At 38.4% G+C, this 18583-nt stretch overlaps 1 protein-coding gene across 1 annotated transcript in view; it reads left to right on the top strand.

Annotated features, from left to right (window-relative positions):
- The window catches only part of RAB27A (RAB27A, member RAS oncogene family), a 107041-nt gene that overhangs the window by 48380 nt on the left and 40078 nt on the right, over positions 1-18583 (top strand). Inside the window, exon 3 of the mRNA XM_011986697.1 lies at positions 14735-14909. Coding sequence (XP_011842087.1) covers positions 14757-14909 — 153 coding nt within the window. The 5' untranslated portion in view covers positions 14735-14756. The remainder of the gene's footprint in view (positions 1-14734; positions 14910-18583) is intronic.

The raw sequence follows: 18583 nt of genomic DNA, 5'->3' as shown, positions 1-18583 counted from the left end.
ACCAGCCTGGGCAGCAACATAGTGACACCTTGTCTCTACCAAAAAACTGAGAAAGAATTATCCATTTTTGGTGGTGCATACCTGTGATCCCAGCTACTTAGGAGGCTGAGATGGGAGGATTGCTTAAGCTGGGGAGGTCAAGGCTGCGGTGAGACATAATAGCACCAGTGCGCTCCAGCCTGGGCAACAAGAGTGAGACCCTGTCTCTAAATAAATAAACTTCATTCCTCTTAAATTCCCCCAAATTCAATGTTATGCAGACCACATTTAGCAATCACAGTGCAATAAAATTAGAGATGGACAACAGTAATAGCAAAAAAGCCAACTGTAATCTGACAGGCTGAGTTAGAAACTGGCTGGATGAGTGTGCATTGTTGTTCTTCAGTCCTTTTGCATAAGTAAACACAAGTCACACCCCATTCTATAAACAGCTGCTGATAGAAATGCAGTCAGTTCTGAGACTCTGCATACTGAATAATAGGTGAAATAAGGAAAGACTTTGAGAAGCAATAAGAAGTATATTTGATTTGACCTTGTCCATTAGGTGAGTTTCCTTTCTTTTTTTTTTTTGGTTCCGTTACTAAAGAATATGATATTTAGGGAACATTTAAACATGTGTTGTAAATATATATTAATGGAGACAGTAGACTTGACAAAAATCAAAAAGACCTGTATATAGCTGGCTGTCTACAGCGTACTGACACCAAATGGAAGAAGCTAAGAATCCTGGCATCATTGGTTTAGTGGTATTAAAACATCAGGAAAAGCCTTGATTTTTCTGAGCCTAGTTTACTGTTTTTAAAAGAACTAAGTTGGGATATAATAAACATATTTATAGATACTAATGTTTTAAACGCGTGACCTGTTTGTATCAGAATGCTACCTTTTCATTAACATTATGGTAAAGCCCAAACTGGCATAGTACTAAGAAGCACTTGGGTTTCCAGAATGGCTTTTTTCCCAGACTTCACAGGGGAAAAACTCTTCCTGATTGGAAAAGTGGGAGTCCCTGAAGACACAGCAACATTATGAATTTATTGAGGAGGGTTGCACACCTTGAAGTTCACATAGCAACTCAGTGTGTAACAAGAAAAGCACTGGCATTGTTAGTTACATGTCACTTTTTGCACATGCAAACTGGAGTTGGCAACAGTACCTGGAGATGAGGGACAGGAAAGCCAGAAGAGGAAAAAGACTAAAAGTAGAGAGGCTATGGCACCCAGATGATGGTTGGAAGTGAGGCTGTTGGAACACAGCATGGGGTGTGGTAGGGCGGATGTTTGACTATGGAAATGAAAATCAGCTGTGAAGAGATGGAAGTCCTGTGTGCTTTAGCATGCAACCATGTACCTGAAGAACATATTCCTGTGGGCAGAGAAAGTATCTGCTTAAATGTGGTTACTGCCTGTAGTCAGGGCGTAGTGCTGTGCGCCTGTAGTCCCAGCTGCTCGGGAGGCTGAGGCTGGAGAATGGCGTGAACCCCGGAGGTGGAGCTTGCGGTGAGCTGAGACTGCACCACTGCACTCCAGCCTGGGCAACAGAGCGAGACTGTGTCTCAAAAAAAAAAATGTGGTTAGTGAGGGTGAGGGTGTGGGGAGCCAAGATCGTGCCACTGCACTCCAGCCTGGGCAACAGAGCGAGACTGTGTCTCAAAAAAAAAAATGTGGTTAGTGAGGGTGAGGGTGTGGGGTAGGCAGGACAAGGGAGGTGTGAAGCCATACCCCGTGCCTCTTAGTAGTCTTTTTAAGTATCTATGTGCCAAACTGATGGTACTCATATTCTCATTTTTTAAAAAGTCAATGATAAATGAGCCCCTCTCTTCCCCAGTTACTGTCAACTCGTGGACATTTGTCTAATTGTTTTTATTATTTGGACAGTCATCTTTAACAGGTCTGGCTGCTTCTAATTCAACATTTTTCTTAGAAGGAAAGAAGCATCATTGCTCCTTCAGAAAGCAAAGGGTTTGCTTTTTGAATTGGTGTGTTTCCCTAACAGATTAACATCTTTCCTGTGTTGCAGCAAACAAAAAACTTGAGGAAGGTGAGATGCAATAGGGGAGTCAGTCTGTGTTGGTCAAAGGTTTTCCATGCACGTTTCATGTTGCAGGAAGATGAGTCTTGGCAGATTCCTTGACACTGTTTAGGTCTGCGTTTTGCAACTTGGAAATTCTCTTTGCAATGTGAAGTCCTTTGAGTGCTGATTTTTTTTTTTTTTTTTTGAATGCTATCTGATTTGTAATTCTCTCAGTCCTGGCTGTGCTGTCATTTCTATTTTTTTCTGCCTTTGAGCCTTGAGCCCACGAGTTTGGTGGCACTCTGAGATAACCAAAGCTCTGCATTTTACCTCTTCAGAGCTTGTTAATACCAGAATTCCCTGTACTTACCAGTTGGGCTTGCAGATGTTTCACCTTCCAGGTAGCTTAAGTTGTTCCTTCTTTTTCATTTTCAGGAAATATTTCCACTCCATTCTTTGATAGCTTTATGAAGTCTCAGTGTCATCCTGAAGGTAGAGTGGAAAAACTACCAGGCTCAGTGCTCAAGCCTGATTTAATCCTTAATCTGTCATAATCATAAGAATAGCTATGGTTCATTGATCTTCATCAGGTATTTTGCTGCTCACTTTGTACAGGTAGGAGGTGGTGTACTGTTATTTGAATTTAGGAGAACTTGACTCCAAAGTCTGTGTTTCATTGTCTTCTATGTGCTCACAAAAAGCAACCACTCAGTGGGAGCATACTTCATAGATTTTGCACTGGTTCCAAATTCTTGGAGGCTGCTTGCTTCTTGGTGGTGGTAGAAGGCATGTTTAGCTATGGGTTGAGCAGACTATTGCAGTGTTGTGTGGTCGTGTCCATTCTGAGACTGCTGTCACATTATTTGAGATATTACTAAGCAAACCAAACAGCCACACCTGTTTCCACTGTATTGCCTATGTTTTACCAATGGCATATATTCTATGTTTGCTTTTCTTTTCTATTACCCTATATCTATAAAGCAAGAGGTACTTGTCACAAACTGTAAGTCCTATAAGACCCAGTGTTTTGATGCATTTACTTTCCATAAATCTCTATAAACATTCATATTCTGATCCTGGAAGAGCCTTGGGCAACAAATAATGTCTTTTGGGTAAATGAGTCAATGGTTTCCATAAATTAAAAAAAAAAGCCGATATCTCATTTGAGTCATTGACATTGGTCTTCCACAACCTTTTCTGCTTTCAGGAATCATTTCAATGCCCTCTTGTTTCCTAACATATAGTTGTTTGTGTTATTTGCCTACTGGGTTATGTTGGTCACCCACTGAGGTGATGGTGACATTTCAGAAATAGTTCATGGGTTTCTGGGCTATGACTGCTTACTTTTTCTTCATCCTGGTCTTTCTCTTTAAGAAACATTATGAACATCTGGAAGATGCTTCTAAAAATGAGGTATGTTTTGGAAGCATTTAGAAATGTGTGTGTATATATATATGTATTATATGTATATATTTACATGTTATATATATGTGTATATACATGTGTATATGTATATTACATGTAACTCCCGGGTTCAAGTAATTCTCTGCCTCAGTCTCCTGAGTAGCTGGGACTACAGGCTCATTTTTTTGTATTGTTAGTAAAGTCAGGGTTTTGCCATGTTGGTTTTGAACTCCTGACCTCAAGTGATCCGCCTGCCTTGGCCTCCCAAAGTGCTGGGGTTACAGGCATGAGCCACCATGCCCGACCTAGAAATGGATATTTAATTCAACACTATTTGCAGATAATTTTATTTTTTGTCTGAAGAACTTGCTATACTGGAATATCACCATCTGCTAGAAGCTGGTCTAGCAGTTTTCTAGCATTTGGTCTAAAAGTTTTCACTTTGTTTAAATGAGGGAAATGGAATATTCCTATGTAGCAGGTGCATTTGTAAATATTAAGCCAAATGCTGTACACCTTAAAATCTCAACAGTTTCTAGCTGTGAACTTCTCTGCTGCCTCAACATCACTGTTAAGGATGGACTTATGTTATTATTATAAAACACTGTACTGATAGGAATGCACTTATGAATCTTAGGTTATAGGTGAATATAAAATGCAGTTATCTAATATTCTGAATTTAGATAAAATCAAACTCATCTTTTAATAAGAAACGAGGAAAAATCATATTCCTGTTTCCTTCTACTTTTCAAAGGTGTTAGATTTCCACTTCTCTACGCCTGAGATTTTGCACAGACAAGACAAGCTCTTTGTTTATAACGTCATTTTTTCCACTCTTGACATATTAGGGAGGGCAGGACCATGTCTACACACATCTAGACCAGAAGTTGAGATGAGTAAACTGCACAGAAGACATAGGCTGTCTCCACTTATGGAAATGGGGTTCCTGCTATTGGGCACTATGCATCTTGCTTTTGAAGTGAAAGTAGCTGTGTTTCACCGCAGGGTGTAGGAATTGTAATGGGCTGTGAGAGTTGTGGCCAGGGCTCATTTGGTAAATGCAAGTTGTCCCTACTCAAATATCTTGGTACATTATAAAATGCCTCTTCTATCCTGCCTCATGCCACGTGACTTCTCTTCCTTGCTTTTGGTGTCTCTGTTATGTGTTTCCTGCCAGAATGCCACGTATGGGTCCACAGTGGCATCGTTAAAAACAAAACAAACAAAAAAACAAGAAAAGCCTACTGCTTTTAACGTTAAACATAAAAGCACTGATAAGCTTTATATTTCTATGCCAGTCATTTGTATATGAACATTTTCTCCAAACGAATCCCTGGACAAGGGGCTGTTAAATTATATGAAAGAATATGTGGTGTTGTAATTCACATAAATGCTGATGTTCTGTGCTACCCGAAAAGTGATAGTTGTATTCACCTGCTCCTATTTCTCTGCAAAAGTAATTTTACGCCGCAAGAACTGAAGTCCATAAGTTACATAGGAACACTCAAATATTTTATTAACCATCCTAAAAAATTAAAAATATTTTCAGATAAAACATTCTTTATAATATACCTTATGTTTCTCTTTCTAAATATTTCTCCTCTTGAGCTCAGGAGTTTGAGACCAGCCTGGGCAACATAGGGAGACCTCATCTTCCCACCTACAAAAAAAAAAAAAAAGCTGGGCATGGTGTATGGTTTTGTGCACTGCTGTGATCTCAGCTACATGGGAGGCTGTGACAGGAGGATCACATGAGCCCAGGAGGTTGAGGCTATCTCTTTATTCTCTACTGAGCTTCACGTGTTTTTGTTTGTTTGTTTTGTTTTGTTTGTTTGTTGACTTGGTTTTTGAGATGGAGACTCCCTCTGTCTCCCAGGCTGGAACGCAGTGGTGCCATCTCTGCTCACTGCGACCTCCACCTCCCAGGTTCAAGTGATTATCCTGCCTCAACCCCCCTGAGTAGCTGGAATTACAGGCACCCATCACCATGCCCAGCCATTTGTATTTTTGTATTTTTAGTAGAGACGGGGTTTCACCATGTTGACCAGGCTGGTCTCAAACTCCTGACCTCAAGTGATCAGCCCATCTCAGCCTCCCAAAGTGCTGAGATTACAGGTGTGAGCCACCATGCCCATCTGAGCTTAACATTTTTATTCCTTTTGCATGTTTATTCCTTTTGCATCTTTGTGAAACATCTGACTTGGGATATGAATTTTGATGTCATGTTGTGTTATGTTTATGAGAGAAGCTTAAAATGTTCAGAAAGATTGGCTTATTTGAAAACCCAAAGGCAGGTATAGTCATTGGGAGAAGTTAGACTGGGGCATGGCTAAAACCATAAGGTCTAAGGTAGGCAAGGAGTAAGAGATGCATTTTCCACATTGAGTATAACTGAGTTGGATCCCCATTGTATGCTGGCACCCAGCATATAGTAAGCATTCAATCAATATTTATTGAATGAAGGAAAAAGATAGAGGGTCAGAAGTATCCTTACAGAGACATGATGTCAGAGAAAATAAAGTCTCACTGTGTTGCCCAGGCTGTAGAGCAATGGCGCGATCTCGATGTGATTCTCCTGCCTCAGCCTCCAAGGAAGCTGGGATTACAGGTGCCCGCCACCACGCCCAGCTAATTTTTTGTATTTTTAGTAGAGACAGGGTTTCACCATGTTGGCCAGGTTGGTCTCGAACTCCTTACTTTAGGTGATCCACCCGCCTCGGCCTCCCAAAGTGCTGGGATTACAGGTATGAGCTGCTGCACCCAGCCTAAAATAATCTTATTTGAGAGGAAAATACTAAGGGACTGAGCAATTCTACAGGGAAATGGAAAATTTCATGATTACTCTGCTTGCTTTTCATTTTGAAACCATGGGAAAGAAAGATGATTTATGGGATATGGTACAAGTATCAAGAAGAGATTTTTTTGGTTGTTGTTTTGTTTTCTTCTTGGATTTGCAATGACCAACAAGAAGCAGACAAGCTCCCAATTTATGACTTCTCTCCTTGGCAGAGCCCATCAGGAGGAAGGGCTTCTTGACAGAGGGGCTCTGAGGACAGAAGTACAGATCCCTCAACCCAACCTCTGTAACAGCCCAAGCCTTAATCGTAAAGCAGTTTATCACTGCTATAACTGCTGGCACTGAAGAAAACTTTTGCTTCTTGAATTCAAGAAGCTATAACTGAGGTTTCTCGCTCTGAAGGAAGGAATACAGACAGATGAAAAAATACGCATACATGACTGAAATTTAGGAGACTTGAGATCTAGACTAGCCCCATATCTAACTGGTTTATTTCAGACTATTCATTTGCCTTCTCTGGGTTTCAGTTTCCTCTTCTGGAAATTAGAGCATTCAACTGATGGGTACTCGTAGGTCTGAAATTACCAAAAACCACCCAGATACAACTCATTCTTAGATTGGAATGCCAAAGTAGATTTTGTGATGAGTAGGGCACCCCAAAGTCATTGTATTTACATTGAATTTCTTTCCATGATTTTTCTGAAGGTTCAGGTACTGGTTACATTAAGAATAGGTTATAAAATTACATGCCTTGCTAATAAAGAACTTGGTGAAACTATTAGTAGTATTGTTAATAAGTTTCAATTATTGAACACTTAGCACAGGGCAAACAATGTGCTAAAAGCTTTCTGTGGGTTATCTCACTTAGTCCTTAAAACAACTCAGTGAGATTAGTACTGTTATTATCTCCATTTTACAGTTGAAAGAATAAGGCTTAGTTTAAAAAACTTGGATCAGGTCCTACAAAGTAGAAGAGTCAGAATCTGAACTCAAGCCTATTTGCCATCACACTGAGAAAACATCACTCTCTGTATAGGATGAGTCTTGTCCAGACATGAAGTTCTTTTGAAGGATAATGAGCAGATAAAATAAAATCAAGTATATTTATTACATGTAGTTGTTCAGTTAATATTATTCCTCCCCTTTCTTTTGCTCTGCACTAAATATGAGTAATAGAGGGAAAATTTGGCTTTCAAAAGATGGCTGACCTGTCTGGAGTAGTTTTAGAATGATTCTTCCTAATAGTAGGGGATCCTAAGGTTGGAATCTATGATTGACTTTAATATGACACTTCATGGAAAATCCAGGCTGTGATATGTCTGTGTGTGTGTGCAGGAGAGACAGAAAGAGAGGGAGAAATAGAACTAGATGTTTTCCCTTTGCTCTTAACTAAATCTACTCTCTTCTATCTTGTTTCCTAAAAAACGCTTAAAAAGTGTTTTTGAAAACACTTAAAATTTTTTTAAGTGCTTTTCTCCTTCAACTTTTATTTTAAGTTTGGGGGTACATGTGCAGTTATTTTTATTTATTAAAAAATTTTATTTAAAGATGGGATGTTAATCTGTTGCCCAGGCTGCTGTGTAGTGATGTGATCATATCTTACTGCAGCCTTGAACTCCTGAGCTTAAGCAATCCTCCTGCCTCAGCCTCCCAAGCAAGTAACTAGAACTACAGGCTAATGCTACCACACCTGCCTAATTTTTTATTTTTTTATATATATATATATATATATATTTTTATTTTTATTTTTTTTAAAAGATAGGTCTTACTAGTCGCCTGGGCTAGTCTTGAACTCCTGACCTCAAGCTATCCTTTTGCCTCAGCCTCCTCAGTCACTGGTATTACAGGTGAAAATATGTTTTATTTTAAAAATAAGGAAGATGATAGACTTTCTCTCACCGGGCAATTAACACCACATAGTACATGTTGAGGAAGTGGGTGTTCCTTGCTTTCTATTGTTAATCTGATGATAGTGAGGGTGGAGAGCACTTTGAAAAAATATTTGTATAAGGAGGAGAGAGAGAAGTGAGCTGAATAAGAAAGTCTTTTGCGTATCCCAAATTAAGGTCATTCTTGGCTTTTTAGAAGACATTTCCTTGAGGTAGACAGCACTTTCTTCAAGAAGGTACAGAGTTTAAATATGTAACCTTGGCTTCAAATACTCTTAGCACATCCTTATTTTTAAAAATTAATTTTCAGTTTAGGGGCTCAGTGTACATTCTTATACTTCTAGGAAAGAAAAGATCATTGCCTGCATATTGACCCTTGGAAGCCAGATTGCTGGATGCTGCTGCTGCTCATAGCAGCTAATACTTACATAGGACTTACTATATGTCCTGTCCACTGTTCCAAACTTTGTGTGTATACCCTAGCTCAATCCTCACAATAGCCCTCAGAAACAGCTTTATTATTGTGCTTCATTAAGTCTAAAATATATTGATGATGCATTCTTGACCTTGCTAGAAGATGCTAACAAAAGACTTTCACACAACTGTATCTCTAGTGACACCGGATTTATAATAGCAATTGCAAGATGTCTTGGGTTGTAAGACTGAAATGTAAGATGCACCCCAGTTTTAAAGAAGTTAAAATAAGAAAGCATGTTAGAATTGATAAAATAGAATCTCATTCCTATTTTACAGACGAGGAGCCCAAGACAAAAGAGATTAAATAAATTTTCGAAAGTTACGTGACTGGGCTCAAATACAGGTGGCTTGGTTGTAGAGTTTCTGCCTTTAACCTCCATGTTTTTCTCCTGTCAACAATACACTGGAATTGAGCCTATGCTAATATGTGGGTAGACTGGCCAAGACCCAGTTACTTATGCCCTCGTTGCGGCACTCATGATAGAACAGCCCCAGATCTTTCTGCGGGAGACAGTGTATATGCTATGTACAACCTGCCTCTAGGGCAGTGATGAGGATTGTTGTACTAATGTGTGTAAAGTGCTTGACATGTGGCCATCTGACCTAGGCTTCAGATACATTTTCAACAAGAGAGTGTCACAGGGAAGTCCTTCTGAAACGGCTTCCCAAACCTCAGTAGGCTGGAGTACAAGCAGGAAATGGTGAGCGTACAATGTTGTTTGGGTGCCACCAATGTCAAATTCTGGTACTATGTGTTCTCACTGTTTCCCTTTGTCCTCTGAAATGCCGACACAAAAATCATTTACATTATTAGATTTCTGTATTTGAGGAGTGGAGTATTTTCTTCCTGGAAAACAGGCCCTAGGAATACCAGTCAGGACTTGAGTAATAAATTAAAAAAAATTATTTATATGAAAATCTACCATCAATTGAGACTTAACATTAAGTTGTCTTCACCTAGTAGTGATAAGTAGTGATGAGAAAACCAGGTATGGGATTGCAAGATGGAGTTGGGAGTATAGTCTGCTATGGACTAGAATGATTTTCTGCTGAAAGATGGGGTAATTCCATTAACTCCAGGCTTTCACTAATTGGACTGCAAGCTCAGATAAGAAGGCTGCCACCCTGAACACCATGCCCAAACCTTGAAAGATCTGTTATTTTGAAAACCTGCCTGCCCCCAACTCCCTTTATTTCTCTGAAATTTCCTTATTCTTTGGAATTCTGGTCTCTGTTAACCCAGACCAGCCTGGTCAGTGTGATCAATTTTGGACAAACTCTAGACAGCATCCAAATTTGCTGAAGGTTTTCCCCAATTGAAGTCTTCATTGCTAGGTCATGGGTGAATGTTTTTCTGCCGGGTCTTTGAGGTAAGATGGGAGATGAATTCTCAACCCAGGAAGCCTGTATCACTCATCACATCTTTCCCTGTTATCTGTCGTCATCTCCTATGCCAGTGCTCCTTTCTCCCAATCCTTTACTGTCCTCGAACACATACATGCTGTTCGAGTGTGGCGATACAGTATGTAATGGTGGAGATACATTTTTGGATACAGAATACCTACAAATGAGGTAATTTAAAAATAGAATTTGAAGTTTGTTGGTTTGGCACAAGTTTTAAGCACCACACTGTTGTTTTTGGTGCTTCCGATTGTCATTTTACGTTTCTAGTTTTGAACTGTTGGGACATCTGAAATTAATTTGAAACATTTCAGACTGTTTTGAACCAGTCTATATCAGTCTAAACAAGTAAGAACAATTTTATAGATAACTGTAGTTATCAAACTAGTTTCCAGCAGTTTAATAGAGTTTGAGCAAGTGTGACTCAATTGAAAGTAGATTTAATTTGTCAGCAGAGTTCGATCCAGTAAAATATACTCAGAACCAACTAAAACTTATAGGAGCCTGTCAGAACCTGCATGTCCAAGTGAGAGCCTATTTGAGCTAGCTAAAACCAGTCTGAAGCAATTAAAGCTAATTACAATGAGACTCCAATAATTTTGGTTAGATACATCAGGTTTTAGCCAGAGTCAGAAAGTAGTTTTGTAGGAGAACCTCTTTTAACTCACCCTAAAATAATATGAACAAGATTCTTTTGAACAACTATGAACTTGCTGAAATGGATGGGTGTATTTTATATGGATTTGAACCTGTTTTCAAGTTGATCAGAACTCTTTTGAAATAAACATATCTTTATTAAATGAATTGCAAATGGTTAGAACCAGCTAAAAAAGATCAGAATTAGTTTGAAAGTGATCTTTGTTAACTCAGCCGACCACTTTGAACCAGTGAGCAATACTTTGTGCTAGAAAAACATGTTTTAAGCTGGCCAGAGTCAATTTGAAAATTGTTCTAGGTCTTCAGACTCAGTCTGAATGTCCACAATGGAGACAATAAGTGAGCTAACAGTTAAGTACCCAGTATATGCCAACCATTGTGCTGGGCATTCCATAAACAGTATCTCATTGAATCCTCAGAACAATGGTGTGAGGTGTAGTATGTATTCTTTTTTATAGAACAGAAACCTGGAAATCTAAGGCTCAGAGACATCCAAGTAATTGGTATCTGGGAGATTTGGGATTTCAAACCCAGCTCTGCTTGATTTTATGAGTTTCCTATTAGGTTACCTTGTAAAATACCATACTAGTGGTCACTTTAAAGCCCAATATTGCATTTGTAACAAAAATGAGTAACGGACATGAAGCTTGGGGTAGAACAGACATTGGACTTGGAACTAGGAGATCTAGATTCCAGATTGTGCAAATCAGTCTGCTTCTCTGGGTTCTGTTTTATCCTTTAGAAAACTGAACCCAGAGAGTGGAAGGTCTGAACATTTATTTTCAGATCAAGAAAGCAGATAATTGTCTTAAAGATACAATCTGAAAAGTGCGAACTATGATTAATATTGATGGTGGTATCTATACTTTCAGTTTGCGGTATTTGGTTTGTTAATAGTCCCTTTATGATTACTTGGTCACTATTGCTATTGCGAATAGAAAACAAAACTCATGAAGATCACTTGTAGACTTACATGTGTGATTATCCATGGAAATGAAACACATTAAAGATAGTTTAAGTCTTTGAATTCCACTTAAGTGGGTTTAGAGAATTCTAGAATATGATGCCATTAGTGACAGCATTTTTTCATGTACCTTAAGTGATATAAAAAACATAGTTATACCAACTTTTTTTTTCAAATTAAAAATAAAGAGGAAATAAGGTAGCCACAGTGTCTTCTTGCATCATTCTCACTGCAGGATCGGTATTGTTTTCTGCTGCTCCATTCAGTTTGAGGGGAAGCCCCCAAATGAGTCAACATTATCTGGACTTGCTTTTCAATTCTTAGCTCTTATTTCCAATAACTTAGAGCCAGGTGTGATGCTATGATGTGACATGCCATAATGTTGATGTCCAAGTTGTCGGTTTTTGGAGAGGAATTCTGTTATATGTCATTAATACTGGTGACCTACACTTGCAAATACCCAACTATAAAGATAGGTAAGGCATCATCTGTGAAGTGTCACTCCTTATGGTGTGCAAATAGAATTTTGAATGTTTGTAGAGGCTCTGCCCTTATCCACGGGCTGACCATACCTGAAACGTGAGGTTGCAGATCTGCACTGAAGGACTCTGAGGAAACACCCTGCAGTGGCTCTTGGGGCTCAGCATTCAGGAGTTTTCAGCATAAGGTGAGTCACCAAGTTGAGGATAGGGTAAGGGAGGCAACATTGAAAACCAGTCAGTATTCTTGTCTGAGTTTTTATTAATTTTATGGATACATAGAAATAGTCCTATAGGAAGCACTGAGTATGGCAGCCAAGTTTCTGGATATGGGGCTGGGTAAAAAGGAGATAATGCCAGGACTCAGTAGCATCTAATGCAGGACATCTGGCATGTATCTAGATAGATAAATATGTATGTTTTTGAATAGTCATGTAGAGTTGTCAGTGTTAATGAGATAGTTATTTTTATGATTTTCAGGAGAGTTTGTTGGCATTGGGGAGAATGGAGAGAGGTTGGTTAATGTGTACAAGCATACGGTTAGATGGAAAGAATAAGTTCTAATGTTCAACAGTAGACTAGGGTGACTATAGTTAACAAAAATGTATTGTGTATTTCAAAATAGCTAGAAGAGAGTACTTGAAATGTTCTCAATGCATAGAAATGATAAATACTCGAGGTAATAAATACCCTAAATACCTTGATCATTACATTCTGTGCATGTAACATTGTGTTGATGTGATCATTACATTCTATGCATGTAACAAAATATTACATGTACCCCATAAAAATGTACAAATATGTATCAATAAAATTTTAATAAAAAAGTAAACCTTCCCTGGAGAGAGATCCCATTTCTAGTTGGACTGATATTTTGGTTTTGAATCTATTTAGAGGGTAAAAACAAATCATGAAAAGTGCTGATTGCAAAGAACCAAAAATAGCCGTGGTTAGGTATTGCTGATATAAATGAATTTTTCTTCCTTAAGGTGGACTTTTGTTTTAGTCAGTATTGAAGAGCTGAATTTTTAGCAGTTCTTGATAGAATACCCAGGTAAATATAGGTAAGCGAGCCCTTGGTTGTGGGACTATGGTCTCTGAGCAGTGACTGTTTAAATGTGGAACTCAGTTCCCAAGTGAGCAGTGATATTCCAAAGAAGTCTGACATAACATGTAGTACATATTAATAGTAATATGTAAGGAAGCAGGGAGTAAATTTACTTGTGAAATAACAGTGTCTTTGAAGGAACTGTAATAACATGTGAAAATGAATAGAATAAATGAAATTGCCTAGATGTCCATGTAAAAAGAGAGAAAAGGCAAGGTTCTAGCACTAGGAGACTTTGTTTCTTTTTTTTTTTTAATTTCCATAGGTTTTTGGGGGAACAGGTGGTGTTTGGTTACATGAATAAGTTCTTTAGTGGTGATTTCTGAGATTTTGAAGGACCCATCACCCAAGCAGTGTACACTGTATTCAATCTGTAGTCTCTTATCCCTCACCCCCCTCCCACTCTTTCCCCCGAGTCCCCAAAGCCCATTGTATTATTCTTATGCCTTTACATCCTCATAGCTTCACTCCCATTTATGAGTGAGAACATATGATGTTTGGTTTTCCATTCCTGAGTTACTTCACTTAGAATAATGGTCTTCAATTCCATCCAGATTTCTGTGAATGCCATCATTTCATTCCTTTTTGTGGCTGAGTAGTGTTCCATGGTGTGTGTGTGTATATGTATATGTATGTGTGTGTATATGTATATGTATGTGTGTGTGTGTATGTGTGTGTGTGTGTGCATATATATCTGTGTGTGTGTGTGTGTGTGTGTATATATATCTCTCTCTCTCACAATTTCTTTATCTACTCATTGATTGGTGAGCATTTGGACTGGTTCCTTATTTTTGCAATTGCAAATTGTAGCACTAGGAGACTTTGAAAAAGGAGGGGAAATTGGAACCACTTGTACTCTAACAATTACTGTTATTCCTTATAACATTCTCCTTCCTCTATTTTTCTTGTATTAGTTTTTATTCTATATAGTCTGCAGATAAGACTTAGTGACTGTTACTTTCTTGTTGATTATCATTCTCACTTGGAATTTTTGTCCTTTTTTGGTACTATAATATGTATGTTTTTATTTTTATTTTTATTTATTTTTTTATTTTGAGACGGAGTTTCGCTCTTGTTGCCCAGGCTGGAGTGCAATGGCGCAATCTTGGCTCACCACAACCTCCACCTCCCGGGTTCAAGCGATTCTCCTGCTTCAGCCTCCCGAGTAGCTGGGATTATAGGGATGCACCACCACGCCTGGCTAATTTTTGTATTTTGTAGAGATGGGGTTTCTCCATGTTGGTCAGGCTGGTGTCGAACTCCCGACTTTCGGTGATCCGCCTGCCTTGGCCTCCCAAAGTGCTGGGATTACATATATGTTAAATTAAAACTACACTGTTAATTACTATTTCAATAGCTTCTCATCTAGCTAGTTATTGGGTCTTCAAGGATGGTGACCAATATGTATGTAACCCTCTTTTCATACAACCTGTAGACATACAGGTTAACATTAGGTGTTAAGCTGAATATTGTCATCATTTTTTTAATGGATAATTAATGTTTTCTAATGGATTTTAATTAAAAAAATTTGTGTGTATTTTACAGGTGAACCACTGAGTTCTTCATTATGTCTGATGGAGATTATGATTACCTCATCAAGTTTTTAGCTTTGGGAGACTCTGGCGTAGGGAAGACCAGTGTACTTTACCAATATACAGATGGTAAATTTAACTCCAAATTTATCACAACAGTGGGCATTGATTTCAGGGAAAAGAGAGTGGTAAGTTCTGTATCCTTCTGTGTAAAAATGTAATCTTAGAGTCAACATTTGCTGGTCTGTTTAGTTTACTTTGTAGGAATTAGGAGGACAAAGGTCGGGATCTGAAATTAAAAGGTACGTAGGAAAGTGAGTTGTATTCAATCCAGGCAACATGATTGAAAAGGTTGTGCTGACAACACTTCATATAAAACCAGCCAGACAAAGTGGAAGACAGTTCTTTAAAATGTCACCTTGGTACTCTTTTGGCTTGTATCTTCCCTTCTGGACTCCAATAGTTATTTGTCTTGAAGCCTGCCAGCCACTTTGCCCCTCATACTCTTGTTTTATGAGCTGTATCTTCCACCTTTGATATCTTATTATTTTTAATGGGATTTCTCCTAATAAAGTCTCAGCAATTCCGCATGGAATACTAACTGGCAGAACTCATCACTGCTGCCGGGAGGGTGAGGTTGGAGTAGGAATGGGGAATGCCAGTAGTGAATGTGATATTCTGCAAAATGTTAAAGAGAGAAGCTTTTATTTACTTATTTTTTTAAGAACTTTAAGACTGAAAGTTATTCTAGTGTTGGAGGGGAAGGCAGAAGGTCGTTGTGTCACAGTTGCAGATGAGGAAAGACGGCCTTCTCCTTAGATTACATTTGTTGCTGAAAAATCCATTGTTAGCATGAAGCAGGTAAACAAGTGGTCAGGAAATTAATGACAAAGGTCCTTTAATGGATCATATTCTGTCAGGGGGAAAGGTCCCTGGCTTTTAGGACAGAAGAACGTTCTCTTTTGCCCATTCTAGGTCTTTGATTCTACTACCAGAGAGTCTTACAGAGATTAAGACCCACTGAATAACAATAGGGCCCTAATGAAATTTTTAATATTGACGTATAGTTGATAGAATCTGTATATATGTATGTGATTATTTTTGTTGGTTACTTATTTTATAACTTAAAAAATAGATTTGTTGAGATATAATTCACAAGAAAAGGAAATCCATCCATCTAAAGTATAAAAATTGAGTGGTTTTTAGTGTATTTGGAGTTGTGTGGCTATCACAGCCATTGAATTTTAGAATAGTTTCATACCTCATACCTATTAGCAGACATTCCTCTTTCTACCTCCCCTTAGCCACCATGAATTTTCTATCTGGCTTCTGCACACATCATATAAATGGAATAATATATGGCCTTTTGTGTCTGGCGTCTTACACTTAGCCTGATGTTTTCAAGGATCTTCCATGTTGTAGCATGTATCAGGACTTCATTACTTATGATGGCTACATAATATTCTTTTGTATTGGTACACCAGTTTGTTTATCCATTTGTCTGTTGATAGATATTGTGTTGTTTCTTTTTCTGTTTTCTAGTGTATCATTGTAATTCCTTTTTTAAATTATATATTTTGAGTTCTTTTTTAATAGTTCCTTTGGGGATTACAATTATTTTAATTTTTCACAATCTAATTTTGATTAGTAGCAACTTAATTTTAATGCTGTATAAAACTTTGCTCTTATATGGCTCTGTTTTCTCCCCTCTTTTTGTACCATTATTGCTATACAAATGACATCTTTCTACATTGTGTGCCTATCGCCAACACAGCTTTACAATTATTGCTGTATGCAGTTAATTTTTCTTTTCTTATCTTATCTTTTTTTTTTTTGAGACAGGGTCTTCGTTGCTCAGGCTGGAGTGCAGTGGTGAGATCTCGGCTCACTGCAACCTCTGCCTCCCAGGTTCAAGCAATTCTCCTGCCTCAGTCTCCCAAGTAGCTAGGATTACAGGCACTCGCCACCACGCCCAGCTAATTTTTTATGTTTTTAGTAGTGCTGAGATTTTGCCATGTTGGCCAGGCTGGTCTTGAACTCCTGGCCTCCAGTGATCTACCCATCTTAGCCTCCCAAAGTGCTAGGGGATGACAGGCGTGAGCCATCACTCCCAGCCTGCAGTTAAATTTTAATCTGGTGGAGGAAAAGGGCTATAAAGAAAAAAACGTTTATACTGTTTTTTATATTTACCATGCAGTTACATTTTTACTGGCGCTCATTATTTCTTTGTATGGATTTAAGTTACTGTCTAGTGTCCTCTCAGCTCAGTCTTGAGAGTTGTCTTTAGTATTTCTTGTAGGGCAGGTCTGCTAGAGATGACTTTTCTCAGTTTTGTCTTAATTTATCCTTTAATTTTAGAGGACAGCTACGTTACTGATTTTTAAGTTCTTTGAATATATTTATAATTCCTGATGTAAAGTCTTTGTCTGATAAGTTTAACATCTGGGCCTTCTCAGGAATAATTTCTATTAGTTGCTTTTTTCCTGTGCGTGAGCCATCCTTTCCTGTTTCTTTGTGTGTCTTACAAGTTTTGCTGAAAACTGGACATTTAAAATAATGTGTCTATTCTAGGATTCTTTCCCCTACCTGGGTTTCTTGTTTTTACTGCATATTTATTTATTTTTGTTGTTGCTGTTTGTTTGTTTGATAATGTTTCTAGGATAATTCTGCAAAATCTGTATTCTTTGTAGGCAGCTACTGAAGTCTCTGCTCAGTGAACTTAGTGGACAGCTAATGAGTGGACAAAGTTTATTAAATTCCTTGAACCAATGAGTCTCTTAGCTTTTTCTGAGAGTCTCTGTGTGTTTGTTGGGGTATGTGTTTAATATGACTGCAGGCAGTTTACAACTCTGCCTTAGCTTTTATTTTCTGCCTGAGAAGAACCTCAAAGTCAGTCAGAAGTGAGAGATTAGGACCTTTTTAGATCTTTCCTGGGCATTTATAGAGCCCTGCCCATAAACATGGCCTTATAGCTTCCAAGGAATATTTGGGAACATTATAGAAATCTCATTTTCTGTTTTTAAATTTTGTTTTGTTGTTGTTGTTGTTGTTGTTGTTAGACTTTTGTTAGCCCTAACTGGTATTGCTACCTCTGGTAGCTGTGATGTTAAATAAATTACTGCTAATAGTTTTCAACAAATGCCCTTGGGGATAGGGCTGTTCTCAAAGAGCAAACTTTGAGTCAGGTCAAATAAAAACAAAGCTGGGGCATGGAGCTTTCGAAGGGGCTTCCTGACAATTTTTCTCAGTATGGGACTTTTAGGGAGCTCCAAACCTATTGTGCCTCCGCTGTCCACAGTGGTGGCTAGGCTGAAGTTTTCACAACTACCACATTTGTGCAAGTGGTTTTTAAGTCTTCTAAAAGCTGGGGCAAGGTAAAAAAACACCTCAAAGCTCACTGTTTTTACTGATATTCAGCTGTTTTTCTTGAATAAATGCTCCTTGGAATGTTGCAAGCCTTTGTTAATTTCTAGAGTACTGAAAAAGTTGATTTGGACAATTTTTACCAGTGTTTTTGTTGCTGTTGTGGAGGAAGAAATTTTTAACGGTCCAGGGTGGGAGCTAAACAATAGGTACGCATGGACATAAAGACAGAAACAGTAGACACTAGGGTCTCCAAAAGGGGAAGGGAGCGAGACAGGGGCTGAAAAACTACTTACTGGGTACTGCGTTCACTGTTTGGGTGATGAGTTCAATAAATGCTCAAATCCCAGCACTATGCAATCTATCTATGTCACAATCCTGCACATGTACCCCCTGGTTAAACCAACAAAAAAGATGAGATTGGAAAAAGCCATAGAAATGTAATATTTCCTGAAACTAGTGACCCAAGAGAACTTTGAGGAAAGATAAGCTAATTATA

The sequence above is a fragment of the Mandrillus leucophaeus genome, unplaced genomic scaffold, assembly GCF_000951045.1.
Source record: "Mandrillus leucophaeus isolate KB7577 unplaced genomic scaffold, Mleu.le_1.0 Scaffold108, whole genome shotgun sequence".
Taxonomy (NCBI): Eukaryota; Metazoa; Chordata; class Mammalia; order Primates; family Cercopithecidae; genus Mandrillus; species Mandrillus leucophaeus.
The sequence above is the reverse complement of the archived record's forward strand: the minus strand, read 5'-3'. Positions and strand labels throughout refer to the sequence as shown.